Raw genomic sequence first — 15,534 nt, 5'->3', positions numbered from 1 at the left:
TGTAGTTACATAGGTATTTATGTTCTGTGTATTTGAACTAGTTCATTAAAAATATATCCACCTCCAAGGAAAGAGGCATAATGGCATGACTAGCAAGGTTATCCCAGGCAATCTCGCTGTTGGTTTGAAGCAGGGCTTGCACTCCAGCCTCAAGAAAAACTCTCTGCCAGAAAGGAGAGGAAGAAAGTTGTAGGTTCTGCTAAGGCGAAGGCGCAGGAGAACACAAGGGGCAGGGAGGGACCTGGGGCCTTGGCCCTGACAGGTCTTCCTGTCGGTTCTGTATGCTCTGAGATGCTGGGAGTATGCCTTGAACCTTTGTATTTTTTTTTTCAAGAACTTGCTGGCAGAAAAATGAGCCACTAACCTGAGTCTTTCTCCCAAAGGCTCCACTCTGTGTTCTTCTCCCAGAAACTCAGGGTTTGCCAAAATCCCTGGCAGTGTATCAGGCAACTCCAATGCGGTAGAGCTTCCCCTGGGAAGTAAACAGGCAGCTTGTAGGATTTATGTTATTCCCCAAAGTGCTGTTTTCTGTCCTTAGAGCCATTTTGTTCAACAAGGCCCATGAGCAAAGGACTTACAGGGTAAAAATCAGACGAGCACAGGCAGAACCTGCTCACAAGTTGTTTCATCCTTGCAGCTGGCTGTAGCAAGGGGGTGAAAGATGCCACCTCCTTAATTGTAAAGTCAAAGCGGGGCTCCATGGGGAACAGGAGTCATCCCTGGAAAGGGAGGACCCAGCCTTTTACCACCAGTCAAGGCTTCTCAAGGCTTCCTGCGATTCCATGACCAGGTCCACACAGCCGCTCCACTGCTTTGCCAACAATGATCACTGGCTGACGTGCTAAGGCGCTGCTTCTGGAAACTACTGGTACTGGAATAGTTATAACCTAGACCAGTGCTTCCCAGTCATGTGCACATTGGAATCACCTGAGGAGCTTTAAAAAAACTCTCTGATGCCTGGTGTGTCTTAAGTCTATTAGAGCTTCCAATCCTTGGTAGCTTAGAAACAACAGAAATTTCCCACCATTCTGGAAGCTGGCAGTCCAAGATCAGGATGCCAGTATGGTCAAGGGAGTGTCCTCTTCCAGGTTGCAGACTGCCAACCTCTGTGTCCTCAAATGGTGACAGGGGTAGGGAGCTCTGTGGGGTCTCTTTTATAAGAGGATTAATCTCATTAATGAGGGCTCCACCCCCATGACCTCAGCAACTCCCAAAGGCCCCACCTCTTTTTTCTTTTTTTGGCGGTACGGGCCTCTCACTGTTGTGGCCTCTCCCGTTGCGGAGCACAGGCTCCGGACGCGCAGGCTCAGCGGCCATGACTCACGGGACCAGCCGCTCCGCGGCATGTGGGATCTTCCCGGACCGGGGCACGAACCCGCGTCCCCAGCATCGGCAGGCGGACTCTCAACCACTGCGCCACCAGGGAAGTCCCGGTCCCACCTCTTAATACCATCACATCAAGCATTAGGATTTCAGCATATGAATTTTGAAGAGACATAAACATTCAGAATATAGCACCTGGTTACCACCCCCTAGAGATTCTGATGTATTTGGCATCTGGACATCAGGATTCTTTACAGCTCCCCAGATGATTTAATGTGCAGCCAAAATTGAGAACCACTGATCTCAACATTAATTTGAAGAATTAATAGGAAACTTGGAAGGAAGCAATAGGACTGGCAGAGGATTTCCCAAGAGGCTCTACATTTGTAATGACCGATGAAAGACATGTGAGAGGTGGGTGTGCTCTGTTTCAATGAAGGTTACTATAAATCATGGGTCAGGTTGAATTTCCTGTTAAGAGTCTAAGTGTAGTAAGTTAAAAAATGGCTTCAATTTCATGATTACTTCTCCTATTGACAGGGGGTGTCAAATCCTCTTCCCCCGAATCTAGGCTGGCTGTAGTGACTTGCTTAGGCTATAGAATGAACTGGAAGTAACTTTCTGGGACTTCATAAGAAGTCTTGAAGCTGCCATCTGGGGCCTCTTGGAATGCTAGCTCTGGGAACACCAGCCACCATCTAGAAAGTCTGGTTACCTTAAGACTGTCATGCTTCGAGGAAGCCCAAGCTATGGAGGCATGGAGAGAGATGCCTAGTCATCTCCAGCTGTTCCAGCCATCCTAGCCCAGGCACCAGACACAGGAGTGAAGAAGCCATTTTCAACATTCCAGTCCCAGCAGACACAACAGGGAGAAGAACCCAAGAATCACCTGCAGACAGCCAGTACTGATGCCTCAGACACACAACCCCAGTCGATTACAGCCATTCCAGTGATCCCCAGACATCTGAGTCACACTAGCTGAAGCTCCGGTCATGGGGCAGACATAAGTTGTCCCTGCTGTGCCCTGATCAAAATCCCAACCACAAAATCATGAGCTATAATAATAAAAAGATTGTTTTTACACTAAGTTTTGGTGTTATGCAGCAAAAGATAACCAGAACAACAGTAATACATGAATGGTCATGGTACAAGAATCAAAGAATAGAGATAGATACAAAGAAAATGAGGAAATTTTTCCATCACCCCCTCGCTTCACTTCTGCTCCCTTTTTTATAGGTAACGGTTGTACATCCTACCGGTCTCCTTCTGATGTGTTTACATATGTATATGTATTCATTAGATGTATTTATAATGCTACATATATAATATTTTCCCAGACTTTTTTAACTTCACAGTGTGCCTCTGAAATCTCTGAATCTAGATGAATAGGCCTTTCTTACTCTTAACAGCTGCACAGTATGGCACAGTATGGGTGTAACATAATTACTATTTCTTCTGTTGATGGACATTCAGGTTGTTTCCAATTCTTGCTTTAATGAACAATTTTGCAATGAACATCTTATAATGCAACTTTTGTGTACATTCAATAATTTCTTTAGAATAGAATCCTCGAAATGGAATAACTGAAGCAAAGGGTATGTGCATTTTTCAAGTTTTTTTTGGGGGGGGTGGTAAAATATACATAACATAAATTTTACCATTTTAACTATTGTTAAGGGTACAATTCAGTGGCATTACATGCATTCACATTGTTGTATAACCATAACCACCATCCATCTCCAGAACTTTTTCATCATCCCAAACTGAAACTCTACCTATTAATAACCCCCCATTACCCTCTGCTCCCAGCCCCTGGTAATCACTACTCTATTTTCTGTCTCTATGAGTTTGACTATATTCTAGGTACCTCACATAGGTGAAATCATGAAATATGTCTCTTTGTTTTTGGCTTATTTCACTTAGCACAATGTTTTCAAGATTTATCCATGCTGTAGCATGTAACACAATTTCCTTCTTTGTCAAGGCTGAATTAAGTAGGTACATGACTTGTCTAGTGTCACACAGCTGCTTAACTGTAGGGACATTATTCTCACTCAGGCAGTCTGACACCAGAGCCTGTGCTATGAAGGCATATAAAGCACTCACATGACACTTGGTATATATAAAGTGCTCAATATATGTTATCATTCATTGCAGTTCCAAAGGCATGACTTTTGGTATTTTGATACCCCCACCCACCTCCACCATCACATCCGCCTTGGAAGATACTTTTCTGTGGTCTTTGATGTCCAATTTTAGCTTTGACTCACATAGTCATTTTCTCCTACTTCTTGCAGCATTAAGAATTGTTTCCAGCTGCTGGCTTTGGTGGAGGCTTGTACTGTGGGTAGGGATGGGAGTGGGGTGGTGTCTACTGTGCTTCCAGCTGCAGCCCCAGAGACCATGTGCGAGGGCACCCTCTATAGGACAGCAGGTGAAATGCCACCTGAGTTTTGATACTAATCTGTGCATGAAGGAACTTGTCCAGATACTAAGGCTTTGCTGAGCAAATATCCTTTCAGTCATTTTAGCTTATTTCAACCATATTTTTAAAATGTAAGCTTCTGCTCTATATCTTCAGGGGAGTTAAGGCATAAGCCCTTATGCTCTTGTTAAAGACTCTTGTGTCTGCATTAATTTGATGCCTGCAGTATTGTATGTATGTCTGTTTACTTTGGAATTAGGTCTGTTCTGTGTTTCCTTCAGTATTGGCAAACCTCACATATTACTTGAAGACTTCACATATTTGTTTCTCTATGGACACAGACTGCTGTTTTTTTTGTTTTTTGGGTTTTTTTTTTTGCGGTACGCAGGCCTCTCACTGTTGTGGCCTCTCCCGTTGCGGAGCACAGGCTCCGGACATGCAGGCTCAGTGGCCATGGCTCACCGGCCCAGCCGCTCCGCAGCATGTGGGATCTTTCCTGCACCGGGGCACGAATCCATGTCCCCTGCATCGGCAGGCGGACTCTCAACCACTGCGCCACCAGGGAAGCCCCAACACAGACTGCTTTTTAAAAACCATTCCTAATCCTCTTCATTCCAGTGAAAAATATTCCTGTTAATGAGATTTTTGGAAAGTTTTTATTATAAAAATAATGAACAAAGCATGAAAGTCTTCCTCTAAGACTGAGCTTGGTATACTTTCTGTTTTCCCTTATTATTTTACACTGAAAATAAATTCACAGACTATGTTTCATGTGTCATAAAATGTTTACTCATTGAAAACCACACAAATGTATAGAGGACATAGAGTAAAAAGCACAACCCCCAACTCCAATTCTACTCTATAGAGGTTGCCACATTATTCCTTGAGTCTATCTTCAGATATTTAAATTAAAAAAATATTTTTCCCATTATTTACAAACATGGGATTATACTATCACAGTGTACGGTAAACGTGCTCTTCTCATTTAATAATATATATTGACCATCTTTGCACATTAACACATGGAAATCCACTGCACTGTTTTCAAGGGGTGCAGCGCAGCACACAGGATGGATTCACCAAAACTTACTAAGCCAGTCCCCAGGTGATAGCCATTTAAATTATTTACAGTTTCTGGTAATTCCCTGTCAGTCCAGTGGTTATGGCATGTCGCTTTCACTGCCCAGCCCAGGTTCAATCCCTGGTGGGGGAACTAAGATCCCGCAAGCCAGGCAGCCAAAACAGAAAAAAAACTGTTTACAGTTTCAAACTAATTGGCAAGTGTGGTAGGCAGGGGAATGTTCCAGAAGAATGACAAAGATCTGAATGAGAAGGTGCCCTTCACACCACCATGCTGGTGAATTCAGTCTGGTTATGTTTACCTGAGACTAGAAAGTAGTCTTGATGGGAAGGACTTAAACAAACGGAATGTTGGAACTAGAATTACAGCTAGACCGTCTATTTGGGTATTCCTTCTTTTTCTTTTTCTCCTGCAGTAGATTTAGATCAAAGGAAATCTTTCTTGAGGGTGAAATATGTAAAACAGTTAAAAAGCAGGGGCTGGACTTCCCTGGTGGCACAGTGGTTAAGAACCTGCCTGCCAATGCCAGCGCACACGTGTTCCACCCCTGGTCTGGGAAGCTCCCACATGCCACGGAGCAACTAAGCCCGTGTGCAACAACTACTGAGCCTGCATGCCACAACTACTGCAGCCCGTGCGCCTAGAGCCCATGCTCCGCAACGAAGAGAAGCCACTGCAATGAGAAGTGCGTGCACCGCAACGAAGAGTAGACCCCGCTCCATGCAACTAGAGAAAGCCCGTGTGCAGCAACGAAGACTGAAGGCAAACAAAAATAAATAAATACATAAATTTAAAAATAAAATAAAAAGCAGGGGCTGCTCTAGCTGACGTGGGGGGGGGGGTTGGGGGGAGGAGTGTCTGTCGAAAGACCCCTGCTAGATTTCTCCAGGTGGACTTCAGAAAGTCCATGAACCCCCTGAAATGATATACGAAACTGTAGAACTATAGATGCATGTGCTTTTTTCTGGACACACACACAAGAAAAACAAACAAAAGGGAATTCCCTGGCGGTCCTGTGGTTGGCAACTCAGGGCTTTCACTGCCGGGCTGGGCTCAGTCCCTAGTAGGGGAACTAAGATACCGCAAGACGCGTGGCGCTGCCAAAAAACAAACAAAACCCCCCAAAACAAAAAACACTACCCTTATGGTCCATAAACATATCACTAGATTTTTCAAAAAGAATCATGATACAGAGTAGTTTAAGAACCTGCACTCTAGGGTTCCTAGGGGTAGCGTTTGAAAACCGAGAAGACGGCAGTGCTGGTGTTGGGTTCAATGATCCATTTCACAGCTCTTACCAGGACTGGAAATTACCGTTTACCCACCTCTCTCCTTCCCAGGAGATAAGCGCCTTGTGGCAGGGATACTGCCTGCCGTGACCACCCTCGCCGCTGTTGACACAGTAAGAGGTCCACAGTAGGCCCTCGGTAAATATTCGCCGTAAAACATGAATGATCTATAGGCTTGTCAGGGGCGGAAGACTGGGGATCTACGGCCCCAGTGCAGCCCCCTGGCGCCGAATACCGCGAGTTGGGGTCTTCACGTGCCGCGCTGACTCCACTTCCCGCTGTGTCCGGGATACCAGCAGCTTCGGCCGCTCCTTCTCAGCGCCTGGAGTGCGGCCGCTCGGGCGGGAAGCAGCTATAGGCCATTGCGGTTGCCAATCTTATCAACGGCGGCTCAGCCCAGCGCCCCCTAGTAGACGTAGGTGCCGGAGGGCCCGCCCACCCGCCCTCCGATTGGCTCTTCATACTCCCGGAGCCTCCTGGGAGACGTAGTTCAGAGAGTCATCGCACAAACGCCGACGCCGCGGGTACAGACCCCGGGGTGAGTCGCGCATCTCGGACTTTTCCCTCCCTCCGGCAGGCCCCACGGGGTCCCGGCAGGAATGGTGCGCCGGGCGGGTCTCCACCCCAGCGCCTGCCCGCCTGTCACTGCCCTGCGCAGACACTTCCCCTTTATCCTGGGGCCGTTCTTCCCGCAGACAAACCTCTCCTGCCCCAAGCGCGGGGTTTGGGCGGAAGGGGTCCTGGAGGTGATGGCAGTGAGGGGCAGGGATCTGCTGTCCACCTTTGTAGACACCGCCCACGACGTGCCAAGCGCTGGACACCAAAGAATGAAGCTGGCACTTCTCCCACGGTGCCAGGCGCGCTTGCAATCATCTCATTGAATTCCAGAAACGACCCGTTTGACAGACAGGAAAACAAATTCAGAGAGGTCGAGTAATTTGCCCAGGTCACACAGGTCCTAGATCTTGGATTCCCATATCTCCTCACCACTCCGGGCAGCTTCCAAACTCATAAACAGTTTCAATGCAAGGTGGTGAACAGGAATGACCGGAGCACCAGGCAAGAGGGGTCAGCTCTGCCAGGGGTGGGAGGTGGGAGTTGGGAGTGGGGGCAGGATTATGTAAACCGAACCTCAAAGGGTGCGGGGAAGGGAAAGCAGTTGCCTTTGGCTGTCAGGGACTGTATGCTCAAGGCGAGCCTCCTAATAGGGTCCGTATAAACACTGGTAGAACAAAACATTTTTTTTCAATTTTTTAAATTGTAAGATGTTGGGACTTACCTGGCGGTCCATGGTTAAGACCCCACTTCCACTGCAGGGGGTACAGGTTCCATCCCTGGTCGGGGAAACTAAGATCCCAGATCCCGCATGCCATGTGGACAGACCAAAAAAAAAAAAAAAAAAGTTTAAATACATAGGAAAATTTAAAGAGTAAAATGAACACCCACTTACCCTCCATCTAGGTTTAACAATCAGAATAATGTGTACTGCACTTTATAACTTATAAACGCTCTTGCTTAAGGTTACCATAGTGCAAACAAAGCTCTCATTTGGTAAGCCGATTCGAGACCTATTCTGACACCACTACTGCATCACCTGGGACAGGTCAAAGCCACCCACCGCAACCTACTTTGGGAAGTTGGCTTCCTCTCCCTGCTTTCCCATTCTGCTCAGGAGGTCGGAGGTTGTCCCTGAATTTGGTTCACCCTCAGAGACCACAGTTACAGTATGTTTCTCAGAGGGAGTTCATTGCCTGGAAATTCTCTTTGAACTTGAATGGTTAGCCTCTCAAAGTCTCAGATTTCTCCCTTAAAATTCAATATACTGGTGGGTGAGGGAGAGTTTGGGTTACAGAGGGATCCATTATTTTCAGTTCCAGGTTAACACAGGAACTCTTCCACGATCTTCTCAACAGGTCTTTCCATTCTCTTAATAAGAGACATGTATTATATTCAAATACAGTAAACCTCCTTTATCATGATGGTTGCGGGGACAGGACTGAAATCAGCTTTGAAGCTAAGCTAATTATAAAATACTTTTTAAAAACTATCTTTTTTATTATAAAATACATATTGATTTTAAAATCCCAAAATGATAAAAAAATGAATGTGGTAGAAAGTGATACCCCTGATGACCAGGAATGGAGAAAAGATCCGGGTGTCTGAGCTGTGCATCACTTAGGAGGAGAGCAAAAGTTGGACCCTTTGCAGCAGTTGCATTGGTTTTAGATTTGTCATGTCCCCAAATAAAGGCACAGAGGTACAGGACTGAAAGCTGCTTTGAAGGTTACAGAGGTATAGTCACAGAGGTACAAGAAAGAAGAGTTCATCAACAATCCATTTTACTTGTTAAATCAAACATTTAAAATGCATCCCAAGGACTATAATCCTATTTTCACATTTCTTCATTTTAAATCACTGGAACCTCAAAAAATGGAAGCTCTGTGAACCTCTCTTGACCTAGAAAGGCCTCACTGGCAACAAAACACTGCCTTTCAAGAAGTCCCTGCTTCAGAATTGCCCCTGTTGCAAAAAGTGTCACTGAAATTGCAAAATATCCTGCTGTAGACTGGAAAGCCCCACTTCCTACCCGATTCTGTCGTAGCTGCCTTAGTCTTAGCTTAGAGGAGTTTCCTGGCCAGACAAGATAGTGTCAGAGATCCCAGGAACACGAAGGATGCTTTGTGGCATTGCACGATTTCATCATTTCTGTCTCAGCAGTGGGAGACTGCCTTCCGGAATCTTGTACAGGTCCTGGTCCCAGAGAAACCCCAGTTAAAACCCTTCTGGCCCAACGTGAGAATTTCACACATCTGACATTTGCACCATAAAAGTGCATTTGGGTTCATTCATTTTTTAGGGAAGTTGTTGGGTTTGGGTATTATTTTCTCACCAGGATCCAGAAAACTGGATGCTGTCAGCTGTTAAACCCCAAACACTTAATACTCTGTAAGATATAAAGCCCATGGACCAATTGGAAGCCTTGATCCCAGGTTGGTCATACAGAGGGGATGTTTGTTCAGCCAGGCAACAGAATGCTGTCACTGACCTGTGGGAATGGTCAGCATGGCCCATTTTGAGCCTCGTTGGTCGCTGAAAAGGTGACATCTACAGTTAGTGGTGAATAGTAAAATAACAAAGTACCATCATGCAGGGAGACAATACTGCAAAGTGGTTAACAGAGTGAGTTTGAACCCTGGCTCTGGGCAAGTATCTAAGCCACTAATCCCGGCTGTAAATGGAGATGATGAATCCTGCACTGAAGGGATACTGCAGAGATTTTAGGGAATAATGGATATAAAGCACAGAGTTAAAAAAAAAAAAAAAGCACAGAGTAAGCATCGTTGAAGGGTAATTGTATTACCAACAAAACATCTGTAAGCCAAACATTTCATGAGGAACACACAAAGTTTAATCCAGGATGTGCAAATGATGCCAACTAAGTGATACAAATACCACCATTTTGCAACCACCACTCTAGCAACTGATTTACGAAAGGATCATCTATTAAGGCTAACACCATGGGGTGAAAGATTGTGAGGGAGCGAGACCTTTCCACACACCGAGGTTCCATATTAATTACAAAGAAAAAAATGGCCTTTTACAACGGAGAGATCTCAAGGAGGCGTGAATGGACCCTCAGTCTAATGAGGAGACAATCACACAAATCTACATTGAGGGACACTGTGCTTGGAACGGACTTTTCAAAAACATTTTTTTTTTTTTTAATAAGAGGGCTTGACGAAGCAAGCCTCCAGGTCTGAGACCTCACCCACTGTCCCCACTTTATTTTTTATATTTATTTATTTATTTTTGGCTGCTTTGGGTCTTTGTTGCTGCACGCGCGCTTCCTCTAGTTGCAGCGAGCAGGGGGCTACTCTTCGTCGAGGTGCGTGGGCTTCCCTTGCTGCAGAGTACGGGGCTCTAGGCGCCCGGGCTTCAGTAGTTGTGGCGCACGGGCTTAGTTGCTCCACAGCATGTGGGATTTTCCCGGGCCAGGGCTCGAACCCGTGTCCCCTGCATTGGCAGGAGGATTCTTAACCACTACGCCACCAGGGAAGCCCTCAAAAACATTAATGTCTTGAAAGCATTTTAAAAGGTGAGGGGAATGTGAAAGTGTTCTAGATAAAAGGAGACTACAGAGATATGGCAACTAAAGGCAATGCAGGATCTCTGATTGGATCCTGGATTGGGACAAAAAAAAGCTATCAAAGACATTACCAGGACAATTGGGGAATTTGATTATGGAAAGCTTGTAGTATTGTAACAACATTAAATTTCTTGAGTGTGATAATACTACTGTGATTATTTAAAATAATATCCTTGGGAATTCCCTGGCGGTCCAGTGGTTAGGACTCGGCGCTTTCACTGCAGAGGGCCCGGGTTCAATTCCTGGTCGGGTAATTAAGATCTGACAAGCTGAGTGGGGGCAGCCAAAAATAAATAAATAAAATTTAAATAAATAAATAATAAAGTAATATCCTTGTATCCTCATTCTTAGTATTTAGGATAGCTAGGGTATTTGAAGTGATATCTGACATGCTTTCAATTTATTACGAAATGCTTCAAAAAAACAAAAAAGTGTGTGCATGTGTGAGAGAGAGAGAATCACCAAACATGAAATGTAAATTGTTGCTGAACCTAGGTAAAGGGTATATAAGTGTTCATTGTACTATGCTCTCAAATTTTCTGTGAATTTGAAATTTTTTTTTTTTTTCAGTACGCGGGCCTCTCACCGTTGCGGCCCCTCCCACTGCAGGGCACAGGCTCCGGACACGCAGGCCCAGCGGCCATGGCTCACGGGCCCAGCTGCTCCGCGGCATGTGGGATCCTCCCGGACCGGGGCACGAACCCACGTCCCCTGCCTCGGCAGGCGGACTCCCAACCACTGCGCCACCAGGGAAGCCCTGAAATTTTTTGAACCAAAAAGTTGAGGATAAAAATCAATGTAGCAGAAAGACACAGCCGTTAACAGAGGAAGCAGTCAGCTCCCCCCATACAAACTCCATTAGCTTTGGAGCCACCGCTGGGGCCCCATACTGGGCTGCAAGCCCTAAGAACGACTATGCCTTTTTCACCCTTGTTTCTCCAGCATCCTGGTCCAGAACACGTGTTCAGTACACGTGCATGCATGACACCCTCCCTCCGGAGTCTGCTCCCAGGAAGCCACGGCAGAGTTAGCGCTGGGACAAATAAATCAGGATGGTGGTCCCAGGCGTCGCGTTTTGAGGCCTTCGTGTTGCTGGAAGAACCAGACAACTGGAACTACATCAACAGGGGCGACCCCAGGGCTTGTCTCCTGGTGGTGCCCTTCTGGCCTCACCTGCCTTCTTGGGCAGGGAGGGGCAGAGCTTGCAGGGCTGCATTTGCTGCTCCCCATCCCCCTGTCATTGGCTCCAGAGGGTCAATAAAACCCCAAGAGTCTGGAGAAGAGCAGTTGGCCAGAGGGGCTGACCCTTATCATGGTTCTCTCCAGCATGGGACCAGGGGCTCTGTTCCCCACACTCCCACCCCCGTATCCTGGGAGGGGAGAGGGAAGCATCTGACTGCCTGCCCAAAGATCCAGAATCTGGAATCCAATCCCAGACCCTTCCTCAAAGACTCATCCACCACTATGCAGTCCAGCCCAAGTCAGTGAGAGCTGGGTGCTGACGACCAGGTGTCTGACAAGGCATTGAGTCCTCCCAGCTGGAAATGCCTCTGAATCTGTAAGAAAGAGAACACAAACCAACAATGACATACTCACAGCCTTACTCTCAGTTCCCACCAAAACACAGAGCATTTCCTGTGCCTTTTCCGTTATTTCACAAGCTGCTTCTTAGTCTCCCTCTGGGCTCCAGGACAGACAGCTGCTTCTCCCCTCAGAAGCCAGACAGTTGCCTCCAGCCTCTCCTGGTCAATGCCATGGCCAAGACCCGTAGTGACCATCTGCTGTACTCCCTGGAAGAGCTGGTGCCCTATGACTTTGAGAAGTTCAAGTTCAAGCTGCAGAACACCAGCCTGGAGAAGGAGCACTCCCGGATTCCCCGGGGCCAACTCCAGACAGCCAAGCCAGTGAAGCTGGCCACTCTGCTGGTCACCCACTATGGGGAGGAGGACGCCGTGCGGCTGACCCTGCAGGTCCTGAGGGCCATCAACCAGCACCTTCTGGCAGAGGAGCTCAACAGTGCAATCGGCCCAGGTAAGCGGCCCCATGCGCCCTCCTGCCCCACTGCGACTGCTGGCTGTTTGCAGAGTGGGGTGGAAGGTACAAGAGGGACCAGTTCGGCCAGTGCGTCCTGACTTGGGGGTTAGGAGTCCGAGGTCTGCAACAATCCTGGTGACTTTAGCCAAGCAAGTCCTTTCCCCCTCTCTGGTCTTGGAAGCTGGAGTAAAGCTAAGGCTCTCAATGGCTTTTTTAAAAAAACCCAGAAGCATGAGGTTCTGACTATGGGGCAGAATCAGGAAAGGCAGGAGCTGGATGTCTGTTGGTAGAGAATTCCTCACTTCATTTGTCATTAACACTTACCTACAGATGAGTATCTTTGGGTGAGCAAGAAACTAACCACTCCTGTCAAGAGGGTTGATGGGTAATCTCACTGTTATCCACTTCATTTCAGTTTTGAGTTCTTCTCTAACACGTTACAAAGATATTTTAAAATTCTAAAAGGACTTTCTCCTTCCTTATCTTTTCCTTCCTTCCTTTCCTCTTTGTCTTTCTTTCTCTCCTTCCTTCTCTCTCTCCCTTTTCCTTTCTTCCTTCCTTTTTTTTTTTTTTGTGGTACGCGGGCCTCTCACTGTTGTGGCCTCTCCCATTGCAGAGCACAGGCTCCGGACGCGCAGGCTCAGCGGCCATGGCTCACGGGCCCAGCCGCTCCGCGGCATGTGGGATCCTCCCAGACCGGGGCACGAACCCATGTCCCCTGCATTGGCAGGCGGACTCTCAACCACTGCGCCACCAGGGAAGCCCCTCTTCCTTCCTTTTATCTTATATTTCTTTCCTTTTTTCCTTCCTTATCCTTCTTCTGCTACTCTTTTGCCGTAACTTTCTAATTTTATTACATTGTGATCAAAGACTGTGGCCTATTTGATTTCTGCTTTTAAAGACTTTTTTGGGGACATTTGGGGTTGAGGGGCTAATCTGTGATCAGTTTAAAAAACTATTTTTCGATGTTTGAAATTTTCTTCTATTTCTAGACTTTAAGAATACATTAGGAATGCTTTCCATGTGCTTCTATGAGGTAGAAGAGTTTACATAACATAAAAATTCTCTGCTCTTTGAAAGAGTGATAAAGCTAAACTGTAATCTGAGTCTGGTGTAATTTGATGAGTAGAATTTTAAAATTAATTTTTTGTATTTTAAAATCTGGTTATTCATCTCTTCAGGGTTTCTTACCAGTTCTTGAACCAGTTTTCATAACATATTTTTCCTAGAAAGCCAATAGCAAAGTGTTTTAAGCAACTTTAATTTTAAAAGGGCTTTTCAAACCAAAAATTAAGGTGCTAATTATAGGTTATTTTCATTTCTTTATTAAAGTAGTGGTTTTCAAATTGTATCCCAGGAAGACATTTCAGGGATTCTTTAGAATGTTAGCAAATACTTGATTCAAATTTTATTAACTAACTTACAAAACTAACAAATTCATATTAAAATGAGTGGTTAACCAAATTTTAAAATATTGGAGGCCATCAGTGTGACAGTTCATGCTTGAACTTTTTATGGAGACCCTAGAATTCAGCCCTTCCTGTCATTTCTGTTTAATTAAACATTGTTCTGAAATTTTCAGGCAAGCTGTCTTTTATAAAAAATTACCATTGGGCTTCCCTGGTGGCGCAGTGGTTGAGAGTCTGCCTGCCGATGCAGGGGACACAGGTTCGTGCCCCGGTCCGGGAAGATCCCACACGCCGCGGAGCGGCCGGGACCGTAAGCCATGGCCGTTGAGCCTGCGCGTCTGGAGCCTGTGCTTCTCAACGGTAGAGGCCACAACAGTGAGAAGCCCGCGTACCGCAAAAAAAAAAAAAAAAAAAAAATTACCATTTACACTTATCTGTGTGAGTTAGGATTTTCTTCACTTCATGAAACCAAAGGGGGAAAAAAACCCAAAATAAATTAGTTTCTGAAGTTTTCACTGTCCTTCATGACCCCGATTTCAATTTTTTGTGCTGATCTTTATTGACTGATAAGTGAGTTTTGTAGATCTGTAAATCGCACACAAATGTATACCCATAAACTAGGGTTTTCACTTATATATTAAGAATTCTATGTAAGACCTTATATTGGAAACAAGTTCTCCTGCCTAAAAAGTTTAAAAAGCACTATTTCAGAAATAAGATAGCAGATAATTAGTATGTTCTTATTTAATGGTAATTGACTGCTGTTGTCTAGAATGTCCTGAGCTTCTCTAATTTCCAAAGGGATTCTGTCTTCTCTCCCTTCCCCCAAACCTTGAACCTAAGCACTGGACATTTTCATGCCTTTCCATCTCATTGTCTTTTCAGGGTGTCAGGTAAAAGAAAGTGACACAGACAGTTCAGCAATGTCTGGTTCCTCTGGGGAGATTAAGCCCAAGAGTCTGAAGATACCAGATGGCCTGGAAGGTGACAAGCAGCGACAAAGTGGTGATGGGGCTGGCTGCCCACCATCCATCCAGCCCGAGGCTGGAAGGGGGCCCCAGAAGAAGCCTCTGGGCAAACAGAGAGATCAGAAAGGCTCTGAGCGCCTGGATGTGCAGGGCAAGCCAGGGGCCAGGAACACAACTCTGTCTTCCAAGAGAAGCCCCTTTCCCAGCAAGCCACAGGGGGAGAAGGGGAGCAATGTGGGGGTCAGGCTGCGCAGGAACGCCAGCTCTGCAGGAAGGCTCCAAGGACTCTCCAGTGGGTCATTTGCTGGGTCCCTGGGAAGGAGAGAATTTAAGATATCTGAAGCATATTTACCTTCAGGAAAGAAGCGACCCAAAAGTCTTGAATTTACCATTTCTTCAGGAGAGACAGAACCTCTCAACCCAGAAACTCTTATGCTTCAAGAGAAAATGAGATGTGAGAATCCGGGCTCAGCAGCCACTCTGAACACAGGGGCTACTGTGGCTGCAGAGAAAGGATCCAGGAAGCCAGAACACGCCATGACTCTGGAGGGGGTAGCACTCAGGAATACACTTTCCAGTGTATCGTTGGCTGGAAAGAAGATCTGGGAGCATCCAGAGTCCACAGTACCTGCAGAGAAGAGTGGAACTGAGGCTCCAAAGACCTCTAAGCCCTTGGAGGAGGTGGTAGGTGGTGTGCTCCATGATCCTTCAAATCCAGAAGTCCCTCCATCTTCAGGTAAGAAAGGACCTCAGAATCCAGAAGACCTGGCATCCTTAGGAATGATGACCTTTGCAGGTTTCCCCCTGCAAACCTGCTTTTATCCCCACTGTATTCATTTCACTGGATCTCTGGGTCCC

At 46.2% G+C, this 15,534-nt stretch overlaps 1 protein-coding gene and 1 long non-coding RNA gene across 3 annotated transcripts in view; one reads left to right on the top strand and one right to left on the bottom strand.

The window, feature by feature from the left end:
• Positions 1-383: 383 nt before the first annotated feature.
• LOC307198259 lies at positions 384-15,166 on the bottom strand. 2 transcript variants are annotated; one of them, XR_013831593.1, is made up of 3 exons: positions 15,029-15,166; positions 6,155-11,821; positions 384-472 (listed from the first exon to the last, which is right to left on the bottom strand). It is a non-coding gene; the product is annotated as an uncharacterized lncRNA (long non-coding RNA). The 2 variants fall into 2 exon arrangements; XR_013831594.1 differs by having other exon boundaries at positions 7,398-11,821.
• MEFV (MEFV innate immunity regulator, pyrin) overlaps positions 11,867-15,534 on the top strand; it is a 9,918-nt gene continuing 6,250 nt past the window's right edge. Inside the window, exons 1-2 of the mRNA XM_079945051.1 lie at positions 11,867-12,296; positions 14,594-15,412. Coding sequence (XP_079801177.1) covers positions 12,020-12,296; positions 14,594-15,412 — 1,096 coding nt within the window. The 5' untranslated portion in view covers positions 11,867-12,019. The remainder of the gene's footprint in view (positions 12,297-14,593; positions 15,413-15,534) is intronic.

Source organism: Stenella coeruleoalba (genome assembly GCF_951394435.1).
Source record: "Stenella coeruleoalba genome assembly, chromosome: 15".
In the NCBI taxonomy this organism is placed as follows: Eukaryota; Metazoa; Chordata; class Mammalia; order Artiodactyla; family Delphinidae; genus Stenella; species Stenella coeruleoalba.
Note: the sequence above shows the minus strand (reverse complement) of the source record. Positions and strands in the feature narration are given on the sequence as shown.